The sequence below is a fragment of the Notechis scutatus genome, chromosome 2, assembly GCF_049901735.1.
Source record: "Notechis scutatus isolate UNSWTSFEM ecotype Mainland chromosome 2, rNotScu1.2, whole genome shotgun sequence".
NCBI lineage: Eukaryota > Metazoa > Chordata > Lepidosauria > Squamata > Elapidae > Notechis > Notechis scutatus.
In genome coordinates, this window is record NC_142010.1 from 197,467,853 (window position 1) to 197,485,285 (window position 17,433).

The following is a 17,433-nucleotide window of genomic DNA, read 5'->3' on the forward strand; positions in this document are numbered from 1 at the left end:
AGGGGGACTCAAAATATTGGTATACTTGTTGGCAAGAAGACTGATGTATTTTTGTAGCTATCACTAGTTGAGGTTTTAGTTAATCTTTGTCAAAGCACTTTGGTTGATCTCAAGAAGCTAGACCCAACTAATAGCTGGATATATAGTCACCAGGAAAATTTAGTCCTGTAAACTAGATTGGGAAAGCACTTTTTTCCAGAAGTCAATAGATAAGAATGTTTGTGTTGTTGCTAAAAGAGCTACTTGGACCTGGCTATGTAATAGTTAGCTTTGACTTTATCTTGCAATCATGGTCAAGTACTTCCATGTGCTCAGTGCAAACACAAAGGTATGTGGCAGACATGTGATAATATAATCACACCAATGACTTACAAACTTGAGTCAGTTGTCCTGATGCAAAGACATGATTGCACCATTTGCAGGATGATGTCATTACATGCATGTGGTCATTGTCTTTTGGATGCTGCTGTGCAAGCATTAAAAAAAATCAGTAGCAAACTGCCTCCCTGTCCTGTACCTGAATTATAAAGAGAATAATTCAAGTACACTTGGTATACTTCTGAAATCAACATGATGCATTATACCTGTATATCCTATTTGCAAAAAAAGTTACCTTTATGTAAATCTATGTAGGATTGAGCTACAAGTGCCTGTTTGTATGAAACTCTTTTCTAAGAACATAAATATAGTTTTTTTTGTAGTATATTCCCATCCTAAAGTAAAATTAAGTGGACCAAAGCACTTTCTTTTATAGTTTCTATTTTGTTGGGATAATGAAAAATAACTTTTTTGTGTGTATTATATACTCTATCACAAATCTAAATAATAGCTAGCATTAGTACTGTTCAGTACGCTTCTGTCCTGGTTCGACAATGTACTGTAATTATGATTTAACATTAGCGGATAACAGATTCCAATACTTTCTTGCTCAAAAGAGGAGAGGCATGTGGATGTCTGAGAGATAAAAACCAAAAATAGGAACAGAAAATCAAGTGTTACTGTGTCTATGTCTAAGTTGATATATTTATCCTTTCCTCAATATTTGCCTTATCTTCCTTGGGTGACATTATATGACTAAGGCCTTGGGCATTTCAGCAGCATCATAACCAGAACCAAAAGTGCTGCTGAAGTTGTTGCTCCTCTGAATTCATGCTCAAATTATAGAAGGAGAGCAAGAAATGATCTTAATATACCTTAGAGGTATCATTTTGATTTTCTGGAATGTTAGTCCTGATATTCTAGGACAGGGGTGTCCAACCCTGGCAACTTTAAGGCATGTGAACTTCAACTCCCAGAATTCCTCATCCAGCATAGCTGTATAGGGTATCATATAAGGAAATGTGGCATAAAATCTCATGGAACTGCCCTCTTTTTATCTTCCCTGCAATTCTAGTTCTAGGTGGGTGGCAGGCCAACAAGTGTGTGCCACATGTAGGATCCTTCTTCAAATCTTCATGTTAGGTAGATGTTAGTTTTCCACACACTTATGCTGTAAGGTAAAACAGGTGTGCCATTATTTTTATGGCTTTTTATAAACCAATGGTGCAAGGTCAACTGAGCCAGATCAAGACCATGATGTGGGTCCAAGGGTTGGATGATCTGCTCCTTCTGGCAGCTATTTGTCATGAAGGAATTGTCCTTCAGCCCAGAGATGTCCATAGGGTTTGCTGGGGGTGGGGGGAGAGGCTAGGTGGCTGAGAAACATTGCCCGGTTTTTATGTGTGGTGCAATATTCTTTGGACAGCATGTCAGGGAATTGTGCAGCAGGTGTCCAAATGAAGTCATAGATGCTGACACAAACTTGTAGTTTTATATTAATAAATATATTTTACATCACTTCTCTCTCTCTCTCTCTCTCTCTCTCTCTCTCTCACACACACACACACACACACACACACATCTATCTATCTATCTATCTATCATCTATCTATCTATCTATCTATCTATCTATCTATCTATCTATCTATCTATCTATCTATCTATCTATCTATCTATCTATCTATCTATCTATCCCCCTATCTACTGTTTCATATAATAAGGCCTGTCTTATTTTTTGAGCAAAAATGGTCATCTTTCAGGGTGACTTATTCCCCGCATCTTGCGGGCGGCGCGACAGCTGGATGTTGACCTCGGGTGGGCACTCTATCAGGGTCACGCAGGCAGCACCATATCCGGTGTGCAACAAAAGTACTTCGCAAGTCCCCACCATTCCCCCATTTGCATGTTTAATATAGGCCTTATGGGAGGGCTAATTTCATTTCATGCCTATAAACATGCTGGGACTTCCTATTGGGAGGCCGTATTTGAGAAACAGGGTATCTCTATCTATCTATCTATCTATCTATCTATCTATCTATCTATCTATCTATCTCTATCTCTATCTCTCTCTCTCTATCTCTATCTCTATCTATCTATCTATCTATCTATCTATCTATCTATCATCTATCTATCTATCTATCTATTTATTTATTTATTTGATTTGCCAATTGTTTACAAGATAATATATCTATCATATCTATCTATCTATCTATCTCTATCTATCTATCTATCTATATCTATCTATCTATCTATCTATCTATCTATCTATCTATCTATCTATCTATCTATCTATCTATCTATCTATCTATCTATCTATCTATCTATCTATCATCTTTCTATCTATCTATCTACCATCTATCTATCCAGCAAACTAGATCATCCGGCAAACAGGAGCACCATGAGGTAAATCACAGAACACACAGGGCACACAAGAAAAAGGTGGGGGGGGGAGGAAACTCACCCTCCATACCCACAGCAACCAATGACAGCACAGATTGCTTCACGCAGGAGCCAGCAATCTCATACCAATAAATTATAATTGTGTGTTCTGGCTCATTGTACAACCCCATTGTACCAGCTACTAAATTTAAATAACACAGAGTTTTCGTTCATGCTGCTGCTGCCTCCATCTTTTTTTAAAACCACATCCTGCAGATACTCCTTAGCACATGCCACCTACTTCAACTATGCTCCTGTTCTAGCCAGCCATTTCTTTAAAATGCCCATGGCCACATAATGTGAAAGTAACATGTCTTTCAGATCTCTAGAAGGGTCCAAAAGTGACTCACAAGGGAAGGGCTATGGCAGACATTTAGAGGTGGGCTGAGCAACACAAAATTGAGCACCAATCTTAAGTCTGGGAACAAAGATAAAAAGCCCAAGAATTAGCATTCAATTATGGCAAGGCTGCCCCCAGCATTCTGGATAGGCAAATTATTACCTACAAATGGGATTGATAATCACAAATACTATACAATATTTTTATTATATCCAGCATTCTTCTGATTATAGCCTATTTTCCCCTGAATACAATAAAGGAAATCTCGCCTTTTCTGTTTCAGATTTTCCTGTGTTTAATATGTATGACTTTTCTATCCTCCTATAATTCACATTATGGAGTTGCAAACCTTTCTCTCCTTAATCCCACTATCTATCTATCTCCTTAATCCCACATTAGTAATGGCATTAAGACAAAATATTTCAGTTGTACACCATTCTACTTAATAAGAAAAGAATTATATTGAATCAAATTTGGTATATGACACTGTAACTGTAGCAACACATTTTTTTACTTGTAGGTTTTCAACTACATAAAAGTTTTTAAAAACCCACAGTGCAAAAACTGAATCCTTTGCAGGAATTCCAGGGTCATTCTAAACATTTCTACTTATCTTTAACTTAAAAAAAAATCCTACACAATACAAATGGCAAGGAAACTAGTTTTAATTGTGATATGAATGCTGTATGGAGGAGGAGATGTTTCAGTCCAGCTACTGTTTCTGAACACTGTATTAAGGGATGTGACAATATAGTTTAATGGTTTCATGACTGCAAACAGAATAAATAGAAACCATCAATTACCCATTCATTTTTATTACTGAGGTTAGCTTGCTCCTTCTAGTACAATCTGTTACATAGAATAGAATAGAATTCTTTATTGGCCAAGTGTGATTGGACCCACAAGGAGTTTGTCTTGGTGCATATGCTCTCAGTGTACATAAAAGAAAAAATATATTCATCAAGAGTCAAGAATCATAAGGTACAACACTTAATGATAGTCATAGGGTACAATAAGCAATCAAATCATACTAGGAAACAGTCAATAAAAATCCTAAATAAAAATACATGAGAATCCTATCCATTCCTCCTCTGCATCTGCTTCATTTCCCAGAATCTGTTAGTACTACAAATAAAGATAATTTGTTTCAAAAATCCAACCATGATACATGGAGGAACACTAGAAGCTTAAGCCACCTAACTGCAGTAGGTGTATAAGACAGTCAAAAGAATGTGGTTTGACCTAATGTAAAGAGATGCATTCATGATTTTGCTGGTCACTTCTACCCCTAGAAATCTGCCTGACTCCTTGACCTGAAAATGTCACCTGGAGAAATCTGAATTCTTCATGAGCATATTGGTGAAGCAGCTGGGTGTGCAGTCAGATGACTAAATGAAGAACACGATTTAGTGTGGAGATGCTGATTTACATCCCAGAGTCAGTTTCCTGCCTCCTTCTATGATGCTATTGTTACTGGAACTATTGCTATTAAAACATTATTTCATGGGGGGGGCAGATCTGTCAGGCAGAAAAGGTCAGGTCCACACATGATAGTCCAATTAAACTGATGTATTGCTACTCGTGCCTACGCACAGAAATCTTAACTAATGGTTAGCACCTGCTAGGGGATGGGTCCCCTAACCCCTGGACCACGGCTCACTAACAGGCCTTGAGTCTTTTGGAACCGGGCCACGGAAGTGGTGGGCACACATGGAACCATCCCTTCTCCCTCCTCTGGCAGTCTGCAACTGCTGAAAAGGGGTTAGATAAGGGTTGACTGAATTCCGGGGAGATGGGAGGGGGTGGAATTAGCTTGTTTGTAGCTATGTAGAGATTCTAGGCTGATCCTTTTTTTAAATTTTACCTCCAGATTCTGTCACTTTTCCCCTAGGTGATCCTATTGGAAGGAGTAGCCTATGAAGCAGGGAGAAGGGTGGTACTCTGAGAATCAACCCGAAGCAGTCTGCTCCAAAAAGGTCTTCTGCTCCATGGGTCTCCAACCTTAGCAACTTTAAGACTTGCGGACTTCAACTCCCAGAGTTCCTCAGCCAGCTTTGCTGGCTGAGGAATTCTGGGAGTTGAAGTCTGCAAGTCTTAAAGTTGCTAAGGTTGGAGGCCCTTGTAAATCTGCTCTACTGCAGAGTGCTTCTCTAACAGCAAAGCCTACTCAGCAAGGCCTCTCAACTCATAACTTTCGGGCAGAAAAATAATGAAGATATAGAACCTGCCTAGAAATGCCTGAATTCATCCAAAGTATGGAACATAACAGATAACTTATTTATTGCTCAACATTTTTGACAAGGGAGGGTATAATTGTTGAAACATGAACAATTCACTCTGAGAAAGCCACCTTCGTGCATCTTGATGACATTTCTGACTACAACTGATTTAAATAAATAAAATTAGTTAATATTATAAAGAAATTAGGCTGCATACACAAAGTATTTTAAACATATTTTTAATATTTAGAATTTAGTATTGATACATACTGTTTGTATATAAGACAACACTGATATTCTCCCAATAGGAAATCCCTTGCAGCTCTTATTCCATGTCTGAAGATGTCCTAGGAATACCATATTTGAAAGGAACTTGAAATGCTCAGGTAATATACAGAAACTCCAATGATTAATTTTTGCACATGTAGGCCTGTGTTTTTTCATCTGATGATTCAGGGCTCAATCCCACAAGGTTAATCCTGATCAATGACTTATACAGTACGTTTATCAGTGATTTGAAAGTTTTTCCATTTGAAAGAGCTACAAGAAATTTTCTAATGATCATTTGTGGGTTTATGTTTGTGCATCAGGTTGTACATTCATATATATTGCTATCTATCTATCATCTATCTATTTTCTATCTATCTATTAATCCACCTTGTAGAACAGGATTGATATTGGTAGCAATCCTGCTCTACAAGGTGGATCAGTGTATTCCCAAGGGGTAGCTGAAAGAAATGATGAAGCCCTTCGACTGGACACATAATGCACTTCTCTAGGACAGCCAATATTTGTGATTTATTGCTTCAGGATCTCCATTATAAAAAGAAGGAAACTATGTATTGATCATGGCTTAGGATGTGTACACAATTGGTTCCATTGTTTCGGATAGTTTGTTATAGGTTGATTGCTTCAGTCATCCCAAGTATCGAAGCAGTTATCTTCAAGGTTCTTTAGGAGTTTCAGGTCTAATTCACCACTGTTTCTTTAGGTAAAAATATCTGCCAAATGCGTGTTTGTTTGTTGTATTATTATAAAGCCAGCTTGGTGTAGTGGTTAAGGCACCAGGTTAGGGCCTCAGGCATGAAAGCTGGCTTGGTGACTTTGGGCCAGTCAACTTTGTCTCAGCCGAATCCACCTCATAGGGTTCTTGTTTTGGAGAAAATAGGAGGAGGATGGAATATTAAATAAGTTTGTCGCCATTATAAAAAGTAATAAAGATAGGATATAAGTAAACCCAGCTGGCTTAATTGTAAAACTTTTGTTACTTATAAGCAAATGCTGAAACCTATTAACATAGGAGTTGCCAGGAGCCACTTATTTGGGAATAGCTCCTAATAGGGCTTTTGTGGCAAAACTATGTCACAAGAAATCTGCACAGCTCTGAACATGCTGGCTGCCTCTCATAACTGACTGGGAAGAAAGCCCATGTTGCCAGTTGTGAGGAAATATGGTATGGGCAGCCAACAGGAAGAGCTGCATTTTCCTTCTACCCTGCCTTTCTCACTAAGCAGATGAACAGAAACTCCCAGTGCTGATACATAAGTCTACATACAGACATAGAACAAGGATATGCTGGATGACCAGAACTATTTATTGAAATCAAAGAAAGGGGACATGTATAGTATTGGAGGGTGCAAGGAAAAGGCGAAATACTATTAAGAACATTTTCCTTCTAGCAATAGCAAAGATGTACAAATGTTTTTTTAAAAAATAATTTTGCGCAAGATTTACACTGTACACTTCTTTATTTGTACAAACGGATCAGTGTTTGCACTTTGCGCATTTCATTTATAGCTTATTATATTTAAATACATACAGTACAGTATTATGCCTTTCACACAATTAAGGTGCAATTTATCAAAACATGATTATTTGAATAGTTACTTTTGAGTGTTCTTTGGCACATACCTGGATTATTTATTGAACAGAACAGTGTAAGACTGTCTAAGGCTACAGATTTGTTGTTTATTGATAGTAATTAAGTGCATTTTTCTCAGATTAGCACAAGCTTATTTACAAAATCATTATCTTCTATGAATTTCTGTTTGTGTTACGTAGCTAACTGGCAATGTCCAAAGAAAAGTTTATCTTCTGCAATAATGTTTTTCAAGGGAAAATAAAACTGCACCATAGGTAAGTGTATTGGTGTTAAGCACTAACTAGATGAACTATTTAACAGTACGGAATGTTTTCATAAAGAAATCACACTCAAATGGTCCATATGAGAATATATCTCCATTACTCTACACTATGAACTTTCATAAACGATTGCTATTTATCTTTCACCAGTCAAGGTCTATATGCTGGTAGACAAACTGGTATATAATTCACCATAAGCCTGCTTCTCGGTCACGAGGCCTGTATTTTGATACTGCAAGCTTTCAGGTTCAGTTATAAGATTAAACAAAGAAGCAAACAAACAACATGCAGTGAATCACATACAGTAAATGCAATACTTTAAAACATACACTTTCTCTAAACCATTCAGTGAATAGCTATGAAGTTAGGGTTGTATTCAATTATACCCGCTCCCTCAATGGAATAGCATTTGCAATGACACACAAGGAATTGGGATTGGAATGGACAGGAGACTGGAGGAAAGATATGAAATTATAGTTTGCTTGTATACCCATGAAATGCATTCTTTTATTTCCTCTATCAAACAGAGAGCTCTAAAATTGTGTTATACAGCTTCCAAAAGAAGATTACTAAATGAGGAAAACTATATTATTAGGGTTTACTGTAGTTTGCTGCAAAGCTGTTGTGATTGGATTAATCAAGAAGTTCCACTATGTCATAGCTATAATTAGTAATGGAAATGAAAATATAAAGTTATCAAGTAATAATTTCCAATTTCAACAATGTTTAAAAACACACATATATTTTCAAAAACTTCACACTTAATCCAGAACTATCCTTCTGATTTTTCTATTTAATAGTTAATTAGCTATAGGAGTAGTTATTTTTGCACAGAATCAATTTAAAGAGAAATGTCTCAATAGCAATTGAAATATAAGAACAGTGAGGATATCATTTTAAAAAATAATTCTATGCATGGAATTCTGTGCAACTGGAAATACTGTTTTAGTATTCCTCATAAACAGCTTGTCTTCAGCTCATTGCGCCAACTTCTGGTGATGGTCATAGTAAGCAGACATCTAGGATCCCTAGAAATTCGACATAGCTTTTAAAAAGAAACATATTTTTTATAACCTGGTTTTTTCATATATCTGCATACAATGACCAAATGTTGCGATAACTACATGCCGAAGACAATCTGTCCCAAAGGAATGTATTTATCCTCTGAATCTCGCTAAAAGATTTCAATTCAGAATCTTAGATAGGTGCTGCTGAGGAATCTTAAGAGCGCTAGCCTTCATTCTCAACTATGATGGAACATTTTTTTCTGACAACATAACTAGGCTCAAGAATATACTTATATTTCTGTATTGGGCCTCCTGAAGAAATCTCCACAGCTCTGAACATGGATGACTGCCACTCATCAATTGACTGGGAAGAAAGAGCCCATGTTCCCAGTTGTGGGGAAATATTTATATGGGCAGCCTGTACAACAGGAGGAACAGAATGGCTGCCTTCTCTGTTTCTGAATGGCTGAGGGAGACAGGAATTGTGAGATAAGATATATTCTTTTCTCTGTATGCCTGTAGGAATACAGGCAGAAGACAAAAAACAGCATGAGGAATCGATAGTGTAATGATCCCAAGGTATGGATTGACTTAGGGTCTCTCATGTCCTTTAATCCAATGTGGCCCTCTGTTAGTCAATCAACCTCAGAATTGTGATGTCTGGGTGAAAGATATGGTGTCTGACTTATCAACGGCAAAAGCTCCATTCACATAGGATTTCTTTGTCTCTTTATCCTCACTGTCGGTTGTTTCCAAAGCAAAAGGATTTACAATGTTAACTTCAGAGATGGTGTCCATCTGTTCTAGTTCCATTTTGGAGAGTTTCTCCACAACTCCAGTTCCAAAGGCATCACCAAGAACATTAACCATTGTTCTGAATCGATCCCTAGAAAACAACATTTTAGGCTAGTCAGGATAGGTGGCAATAAATTCAACCTATATATAAATGAGATTTGTACCCCAGCTTTATCAATATTGGCAAAATATGTCAATGTAGAATTCTTACACATGCAGAGATCAAATACATTTTGAGGAGTCTCATGTGGTGCTCAATGATTCATTTTTCAACATTAGAATTTCAAATGTCCTTGACCAACATCCAATCTAAGATCTGTTGGCTTCCCCATTTCTGCATAGCTATCTACTTTGGAGTCAACAGAATGACAAAAAATGTTGGGTTCAAGGGTTACATTATACCTACATCTTCATCACTTATGTAATATTGGAGATTTCCAGGTGGCAAGTCCTAGGACCACTGAACTAAAGACATGGTAGGGAAAATATGGAATAGCCATAAAAAGTGGGTAAGAGAGGGTAAGAAGAAGGATGGATGAAGTGCTGAATACATCTGGGAGGACTACAGGTAGAAGACAATATCCTCTGGGATTTTCATCATATTCTGTGAATAAAATAGGGTAACCGTGTAGCAGAGCCTTCTTATAAGCACTGACTTTCTTATATAGTACTTTGGTCATAACCTTTGACTAACCTAAGGGAAATGTCAGTCACCACTGCTATAAATTCAAGTTCTAGTAAATGCAATAATACTAGATGGTTTTTGGCCTTTGGGAAAAGAAAAACATTAAATCAGGAAATCTGATGAATGTCTTAGTGGTTGGAGTGTTGATTTCCTATTCTCCAGACACAACTTCAGCAGATTGGCAGAGCCTTTCTTTTTAAAAGGTGCTTCCACTCGGCAAAGGTATGCTAAGCACTTAATATAAATTCAGGAATATTGAACTCTGTACAATGAGTTACTTTTTAGAAGGTGAAAGATTATAGAGTTAAGGTAATAAGTGAAACAACGTGAAAATCTTTTAAAGTAATTAACTGCTTGGTATTTCGTTCCTTCTGTATATAATTATCATGTCATTTTCTTCCTGCTGAAAGAATATGTCTTCTAAACAAAAATGCATCAGATGAGATTACACGTTTGTAATATTTCAGATGGTATCAATTTTAGTTACTATTGCATGCAAATAATCAAATTCATGCAAAAGAAAAAAAGGAATATTATTGGGTATCCTGGAATGTTGGAATAAATACTCAGTCCAATACTTGTTAATACTGTAGCACAGTGTCAACTAAATGTTAACATATCACAACTGGTGCTAGCAGAAAACACTCATTAGAAGTATACTGATTACACAATGCAATGGGCTCATTGATATTTTTCATGTAAATAGATGCATAAGAAGTGTAGGAACTTACAGAAGCCAGTCCACGGCAATAATGAGGGTAACATCTTCAGCTGGCAGTCCTACTGCACTCAGTACAATCACCATGGTAACAAGGCCCGCCTGTGGTACTCCTGCTGCTCCAATGCTGGCAGCTGTTGCTGTCACACTGCATCCCAAATCAAAAAGACACAATAACTGAGACGGGGTCTGACCAACAGACCATAAAATGGTACAGTGTATGTGGAAAGTGTATTTCTATTGATGGAGCCTGAAACTGCATTTGCCTTGTTTTACAGCTGTTACCACATCACTGATTCATGTTTCTTTGTAATCAACTACAATTAGCAAAACCAAGAGGAGACACAAAGTGATTTTGAAACAAAGGAAAAAATTATTTGGGAAGTGGATGAAAAGGGTAAAACAAGGTGCTTCTGAACAGCATGAATGGAATAAAAAAATAAAAGTAATGAAATAATTGGATGAAATTAAAGTAGGAAATGGTGGAAGGAATGTTTTTAGAGATGTTTTTGGGGCACTGGGATGGTAACATTAACTTAAAATGAATGCTGTAAATACTAGGTGGTGGAAAGGAACCTGTAAGTGATACAAGAATGTTGAAAATTAGGAGGCTGCAGGAATAAACAGTGTTACCTGCTCAAAGGAATGGCTTACAAATTGTGTGTTATTATTTCCATTTTTTCCATTTCCATATTTTCCATTTTTTTAGAGCTGCCTATCTTGAGATCCTTTTCTTACTAGCTTCTCCAAACATGGAATCAGACTCTTTAATTGCTCTTTCATAGAAATATTTTGACATTGAAGATATGTGCTACACTGCTAACTACTGCCAGCTGAGCCAACTTGCTCGATAGAATATGGTATTCAGAAGAGAAAATGTCCCAGCTTGAAAAACCAACAACTTTTAGCTCTGTCATGAAGCTACAAACCTCTCTTCTGTATCTTGCCTCTATTTCTGTTGTCTATCAAGTCAAGCAATTTATAACATAGGATATTTGAAATTAATTATCAAAGGCAATATGGTGTCCAAATAAAATGATCTTAATTCAGTAATACAGTTAAATTATACTGTGATACTGTGAATTTAGCAACATAATGTGTAAATTAGTAATGAATACAGCTAATGGGTTTGAGTGCTAAGATAATCCACTGAGCACAAAGTTGAGTTTTACTGTTAAGTAAAACTGTAAAACTGTTATGCCACAATTTAATAGTGACCAGAGGTCTTGTTCTTATGAGTATATTGCACAAAGCATAATTTTACAGGAGATTCATCTCAGGAGGCTAGATGACCTTGCAACAATAAAATTATCTGATTCATTCATGAAGATACTCTTATTCATTTTCATTATAGATTAAAAAAAGACAATGGTAACTATGAAAAAAAAGTAAAATATGTGATACAGCATAATCCTTACCTAATGGTTACTATTTGGCCAATGTCTAGCTCTAAGTCATTAAGCTGTGCAATAAAAACGGCAGCCACTGCTTCATACAGTGCAGTTCCATCCATGTTGATTGTTGCTCCAACTGGTAAAACAAATCGAGTAATTCTCTTGTCAACATGATTTTTTTCTTCTGCACAGCGAAAAGTTACGGGTAAAGTGGCTGAACTAAATCCCACAAATCAAGAGGGAAAAAAATAGACATGGAGAAAAAAATAGGTCAGTAACAAGCCAATGCACGAATTTATTAGTAATTTCACAGTCAAATCAAGATGAAACTAACATCAATAAAAAATACAGCATGTATGGGATAAAGTCTAAATTAATATAAAATGTAAGTCTAAAATAAATTCATGTGTAAGTTCATTTATATTATTACCCCAGAGCTAAATGTAAGCATAGGAAAAATAATTGTTATCCTTACCTGGAAGAAATCATGAGTGCGGTCAATAGTGCTTGAGCCATACCTATGGCAAACTGGTATGGATTTTTCCGCACTATGATTAAATATATTAGTGGTAGAATTACCACAGAATGGATTGCAAGTCTGAAACAGGAAACATACATTAACTACTGTAATATTTAATATTAGAGTCTTAGTGAACAGACGTAGATGTGTTTCAAAATTTATCAACGGTAAGAGCAGCAGATTTTCCTAGAATCCATAAAGCTGTTTAGGCTCAACCACAAATTAGCCCTTTTGTATTTGATAACAGAAGGCATCCTGCTCAGCAGAATGTTGTTAGGTACTAGTAAAAACTTTCAATTAGTCACTAATTCATCATTAAATGCATGTAAATCAATCTGGCTGTCTTTCGTGTTCTATGAAGATAACTGAAAAGTGGTACAGAGAAGAAGGAATGAAGCAACCTTCCCATCTCTTCTTTAAGCAAATTTCTTGAAACACATTTGTAGGTATTTGCAAATAACATGCATTAGGAAATCCTCTATTCTCCCAGCATTTCTTCCCCACTTGTGTAACTAATAATATTCTATTGTACATGAATCTAATAAGGATTTCAGACCATGAATATGCAGCCTAAGAATAATTCACCGGCCATGTCAATACTCAGATTCAAGTGCTTTCTCTTATCTTTCATATATGAGGCAACCTTTTTATTTAATATATTGCCTGAGAGTTAACAACTGACTTTAAAATGTTGTATTCTTAATTCAGTATATTTTCAATGTATCTGAAACACAGTGAGGATCAATACAATGAAAGTTCCCCTAACTATAGAAAAAACTGATTTATCAATTCAAATTAAAAAGAAAATAAATATTATTAATTAGAAGAATAACGTACCCACTCAATACAGTGGCCATATAAAGACCTAATTTGCGAAAAATCTCCCAGTCTTCAACTTCTATTATCTTTCCAGCAATCAAAAACAAAATACCTAGAGGCATATACCTAGAATGTACAAAGAAACATTGCAATTTATGCCAAGATAATTTGCAACACAATTCTCTCTATATATCAAGTATACACAGGGCAGAGGAATGTAATATTATTTCACAGACAGGATATTGATCTAACTTTTCTTACATCTATTGTAAAGGATGGAAAAACTAAATGGACAGTTCTGGGTGTCTAAATATACTGGGTTTCTTTAGATAATTTAGCTGAAGATTTCCCCCCAAAGATCCTCACCACATGGTAAGATAATTGCTGGCAGCTTTCTTCCAGAGGTTTGAGTGGAAACTTTGATGAACAAAAAGTAATATTTCTAAAACATTCAAAAGATTAGGAGGGTCATTGGATAATGGTTATACTAATCCTTTGAGTAGAACCAATTATTCAATGTTGGCATTCCTAATATAAATCTATTTAACTATTCGTTTAAAAAACAGTATTACCATTAATATATTATAATTAAGTAAAAATCTTATAGGATAATCCACAACCAATATTTCAGAAGCTATCAAAACAATTGATTCTGATTGTGAATTATTTGGTTTGTATTTATTCAACTTCAACTTATTAAATAAGAATGGTACCATTTTCCACAAAAAATAGGATATGTCCCTTAGATAAATGAATCCACTAAGTTATAATCTTAAATCCAAATTTGCTTTATCTATGGAAATCATCCAACTATGGCTACTGATGAGTAATTTATCTCATTAATTTCCATGCATCTATTCTAAGCATGATCAAACCTGCATTCAATTCATAATTTGGAACATAAGTTTTAGTGAAATACTAATTACTTCTATTATTTGCCGACTATGTTAATTAATTCAACTTAGCATAAGAAGCAACTTCTCAAAATGATACTTTGTTTGATCAAGCTATTCAAACTTCCAGGTAGATACTTTATTTTTATTATATGGATCCTTATGTTATTTTAAATTATTTAGATACATATACACATCGGTCCCATATGTAGCTACCCAGTGCAAAGCATTCAAAGGTGAGGTTTGCAAAATGCATGAGCAAAGCAGCCATATCTTCTCAAAGGGTGGCAGGCTTTTTGAAGTCTTTTCCTGCTCTTGGATGAAATGTGCAACCAAGTAGTAAAAGGAATTAATGAAAAGACACTCTCCCACTTACCACATAATAATCTGAACTATATACATTGTGGCATCGTTCAGGGCATTGAAAAAATCCACCAGCACTTGTCCTTTTTCTCCCATTTTCCCAATAACAATTCCAAAGACAAGACAAAAGACTATCAATCCAAGCACATTAATACCATCCGAATACATGCCCACTATTTTGTATTCTTTAGTTTTGTTCTGTAGGTTGAGAAGGGAAGACAGAAATGTTCAACTAGCAATAACATATTTTGCAAAGATGAAGATTAAACAATTAAACTCTTGTCTGGGAGCAGTTTAACCTTGCTAGGGGTTTGCTTGTATATTATTTTTTTGACTATATAGCATCATAGGGGATCTGTAGCTTGATCTTAAAGGGGTTAACTTTGCTACCAACCAGGGCAGCTCATTAAAAGTGGGGGAGCTTTGATCATGACACTGGGCCTATTATCAGGCAGATATTCTCCCCCGCCTACAGAAACTCCTATCTCCAGCTTCTTGTTATTAGCCATTATTTTAACAACCTGAATTTCACTATACAAATTATTTCAGTATTATTTCAGTAGTGTGAATGTTGTACAATACACAATAGCAACTAATCATGTAATAACATCTTAAATACTAATAGCAATTAAGGATACAGGAGTCTTCCTGTTGTGCCACAACCGAATGACACAGTTGCCTTCTCTTTACCTGTGAACTCTCAGTTGGCATTATAGCTGTGATTGGTTCATCTGTAGGAAAGGTTCCATTTTTATCTGTGCTTGTAATTTTTATTTCTTCACGTTTGGTCTTATACTGGAAGGTAAAAATACATGTGTTGTGTTAGTGGAGAATGATGAAGGAAATGTTTATTTTTAAAGCTCTTATAAAACTTTGTTAATAGGCAAGGGTTTACATATACTACTACTGATTCTAAGACACCATCAGTACCATATCTATTTTATTTTTTGCTGTTCCTTTTTCTCTTATTTTTTTAAATGTGAGAATACAAAGCTTGTTACACATGAAAAACCTAAGAATCTGAGTATAGAGAGTAGACAGGGATCCATAAAAAATGGATAACATGAGTATCTGTCTAACTATCAACTGATGAATGGTTTTTGCTTAAAACTAGGATTGAGATACATTTTCTAATATTAAGAAAGAAAAGTTAAAGGTGGAGGGATTTGTTTTTAAGATACAAAAGGTACAAAGTCCAGAAGAAATCATATAGATGTTGACTGACTGCCAACTAATGTTTATCTCCAAATGATTATCGGAAAAGGAAATGGATTCTTAATTATAAATTTTCACATTTCATCATTACATAATTTCATTTGATTTTTGCACACAAAGTCTACTTGTCTAAAAATAAAGTTATTTCTTCTGGATCAGGATCTAAAATAATAGGTAATAATATACAGCCCAACCATTACATAAGAAGATGCCAAAATTTCACAGAACTTCTGTTAATAAATAAAAGAAAAATAGAACATACCTGTTGGAAGCAAGCCTGTACTAGATTTTCTGGAAACATATTTCTGTAAAAGGATTAAAAGAGATAATATCTAATTGTTGAAAACATATTCAAGGACCATGATGCAATAAGTCTTTTTCTCTTACTCCAAATCTTTGACCGTATGTATATCCTAATTATTCCTTAAGTTTTAGAAAGAGTTGGTTTAGTTATTTAACTGTTCAAGATACGAACCCTTAACTACCAGGGACTTTCCTCTGTCCTGTACTTTCTTTCTCTCAAATATATTGCATTTCGCTAAAATGTCAGTTTACAGCACTTTGTTGTTTGTGTTACACAAAAAGCAAATTCCAGCAAGTAAGAGAGGAATTATTCCATGAAATAAAAGAAAAAAAGCAGACACAAAGAAAGCAGAAATATATTGCCTTCTGAACCTGAACTTTTGCAACTGTTGCATCTTTTCTACAATTCTATACTTCTTTAAAAACTGTGGAGACTGGGAGAAAGTCATTTATTCTGCATTTTTAATAAATAAATGAGGAATGAATTCAGAGCAAAACTGATTTGCCTGATTTATTTTATTTTATGAAGAAACATTCTCAAAAAACTTTCTGAAAATATAGGGGGTAAAGGAAAATTGCAAAATGGGCTATATATTCTGGAATGGGAAAGGTCACTCCTGAAAATTTCTCCAAGGTACTATCAATTACTCAGAGATTCTAATTTTCTCCCTATGAATCCATGCCTCAGCACAATTCAGTAGGGTCCTCACTTCTCAGGAGAATATTTAGAGAGAGGTGTTCACATTATTCAATTTTTAAAATTGTGAATGTAATCCATTGTTTTAATGACTCACCTAATTAAGTCTAACATGGCATCCACTGTAGACACTTCCGGAGTGCTCCCCATCCTGTCAATTTCATCAGCTTTCTGAGATACTCCTGGTTTGATAGTCACAACCAATACAATCCCTATAATTGGAGTTGGGGTAAAGAGGGAAGGGCCGAGAGAACACAGCCTGAAAAGTTGAAAACTTGCAGAAAACATTTTTTAAAAGATAGCAGCGTAGATATATATAAATGAAAGATGAGAATTATGCTTGCTGTAAATTCAGGCCTTGGTTCTTCCAAACATGTAGTTTATTATTTTCTGACATATAACAAATGCTTTATCTTAGAGTATCGGAACACTACTAAGTCAGAGTTGCAGACAAACCTAAGTTATTTTGCTAAACACTGTGGTTATTTACAGCAGACAGGGGTGGGGGTGAAAGAGGTTTCAACTATCCTTAATATTTTCAATGCCCTTGGAATACATCTTTGGAA

The 17,433-nt window shown here is 35.6% G+C and overlaps 1 protein-coding gene across 1 annotated transcript in view; it reads right to left on the reverse strand.

Moving 5' to 3' along the window:
* Positions 1-6,889: 6,889 nt before the first annotated feature.
* SLC1A1 (solute carrier family 1 member 1) overlaps positions 6,890-17,433 on the reverse strand; it is a 48,652-nt gene continuing 38,108 nt past the window's right edge. Inside the window, exons 4-12 of the mRNA XM_026675742.2 lie at positions 16,965-17,079; positions 16,130-16,172; positions 15,343-15,447; positions 14,666-14,850; positions 13,415-13,522; positions 12,533-12,655; positions 12,082-12,276; positions 10,677-10,811; positions 6,890-9,351 (exon numbers count right to left, since the gene is read on the reverse strand). Of these exons, the coding sequence (XP_026531527.1) occupies positions 9,111-9,351; positions 10,677-10,811; positions 12,082-12,276; positions 12,533-12,655; positions 13,415-13,522; positions 14,666-14,850; positions 15,343-15,447; positions 16,130-16,172; positions 16,965-17,079 (1,250 nt within the window). The 3' untranslated portion in view covers positions 6,890-9,110. The remainder of the gene's footprint in view (positions 9,352-10,676; positions 10,812-12,081; positions 12,277-12,532; positions 12,656-13,414; positions 13,523-14,665; positions 14,851-15,342; positions 15,448-16,129; positions 16,173-16,964; positions 17,080-17,433) is intronic.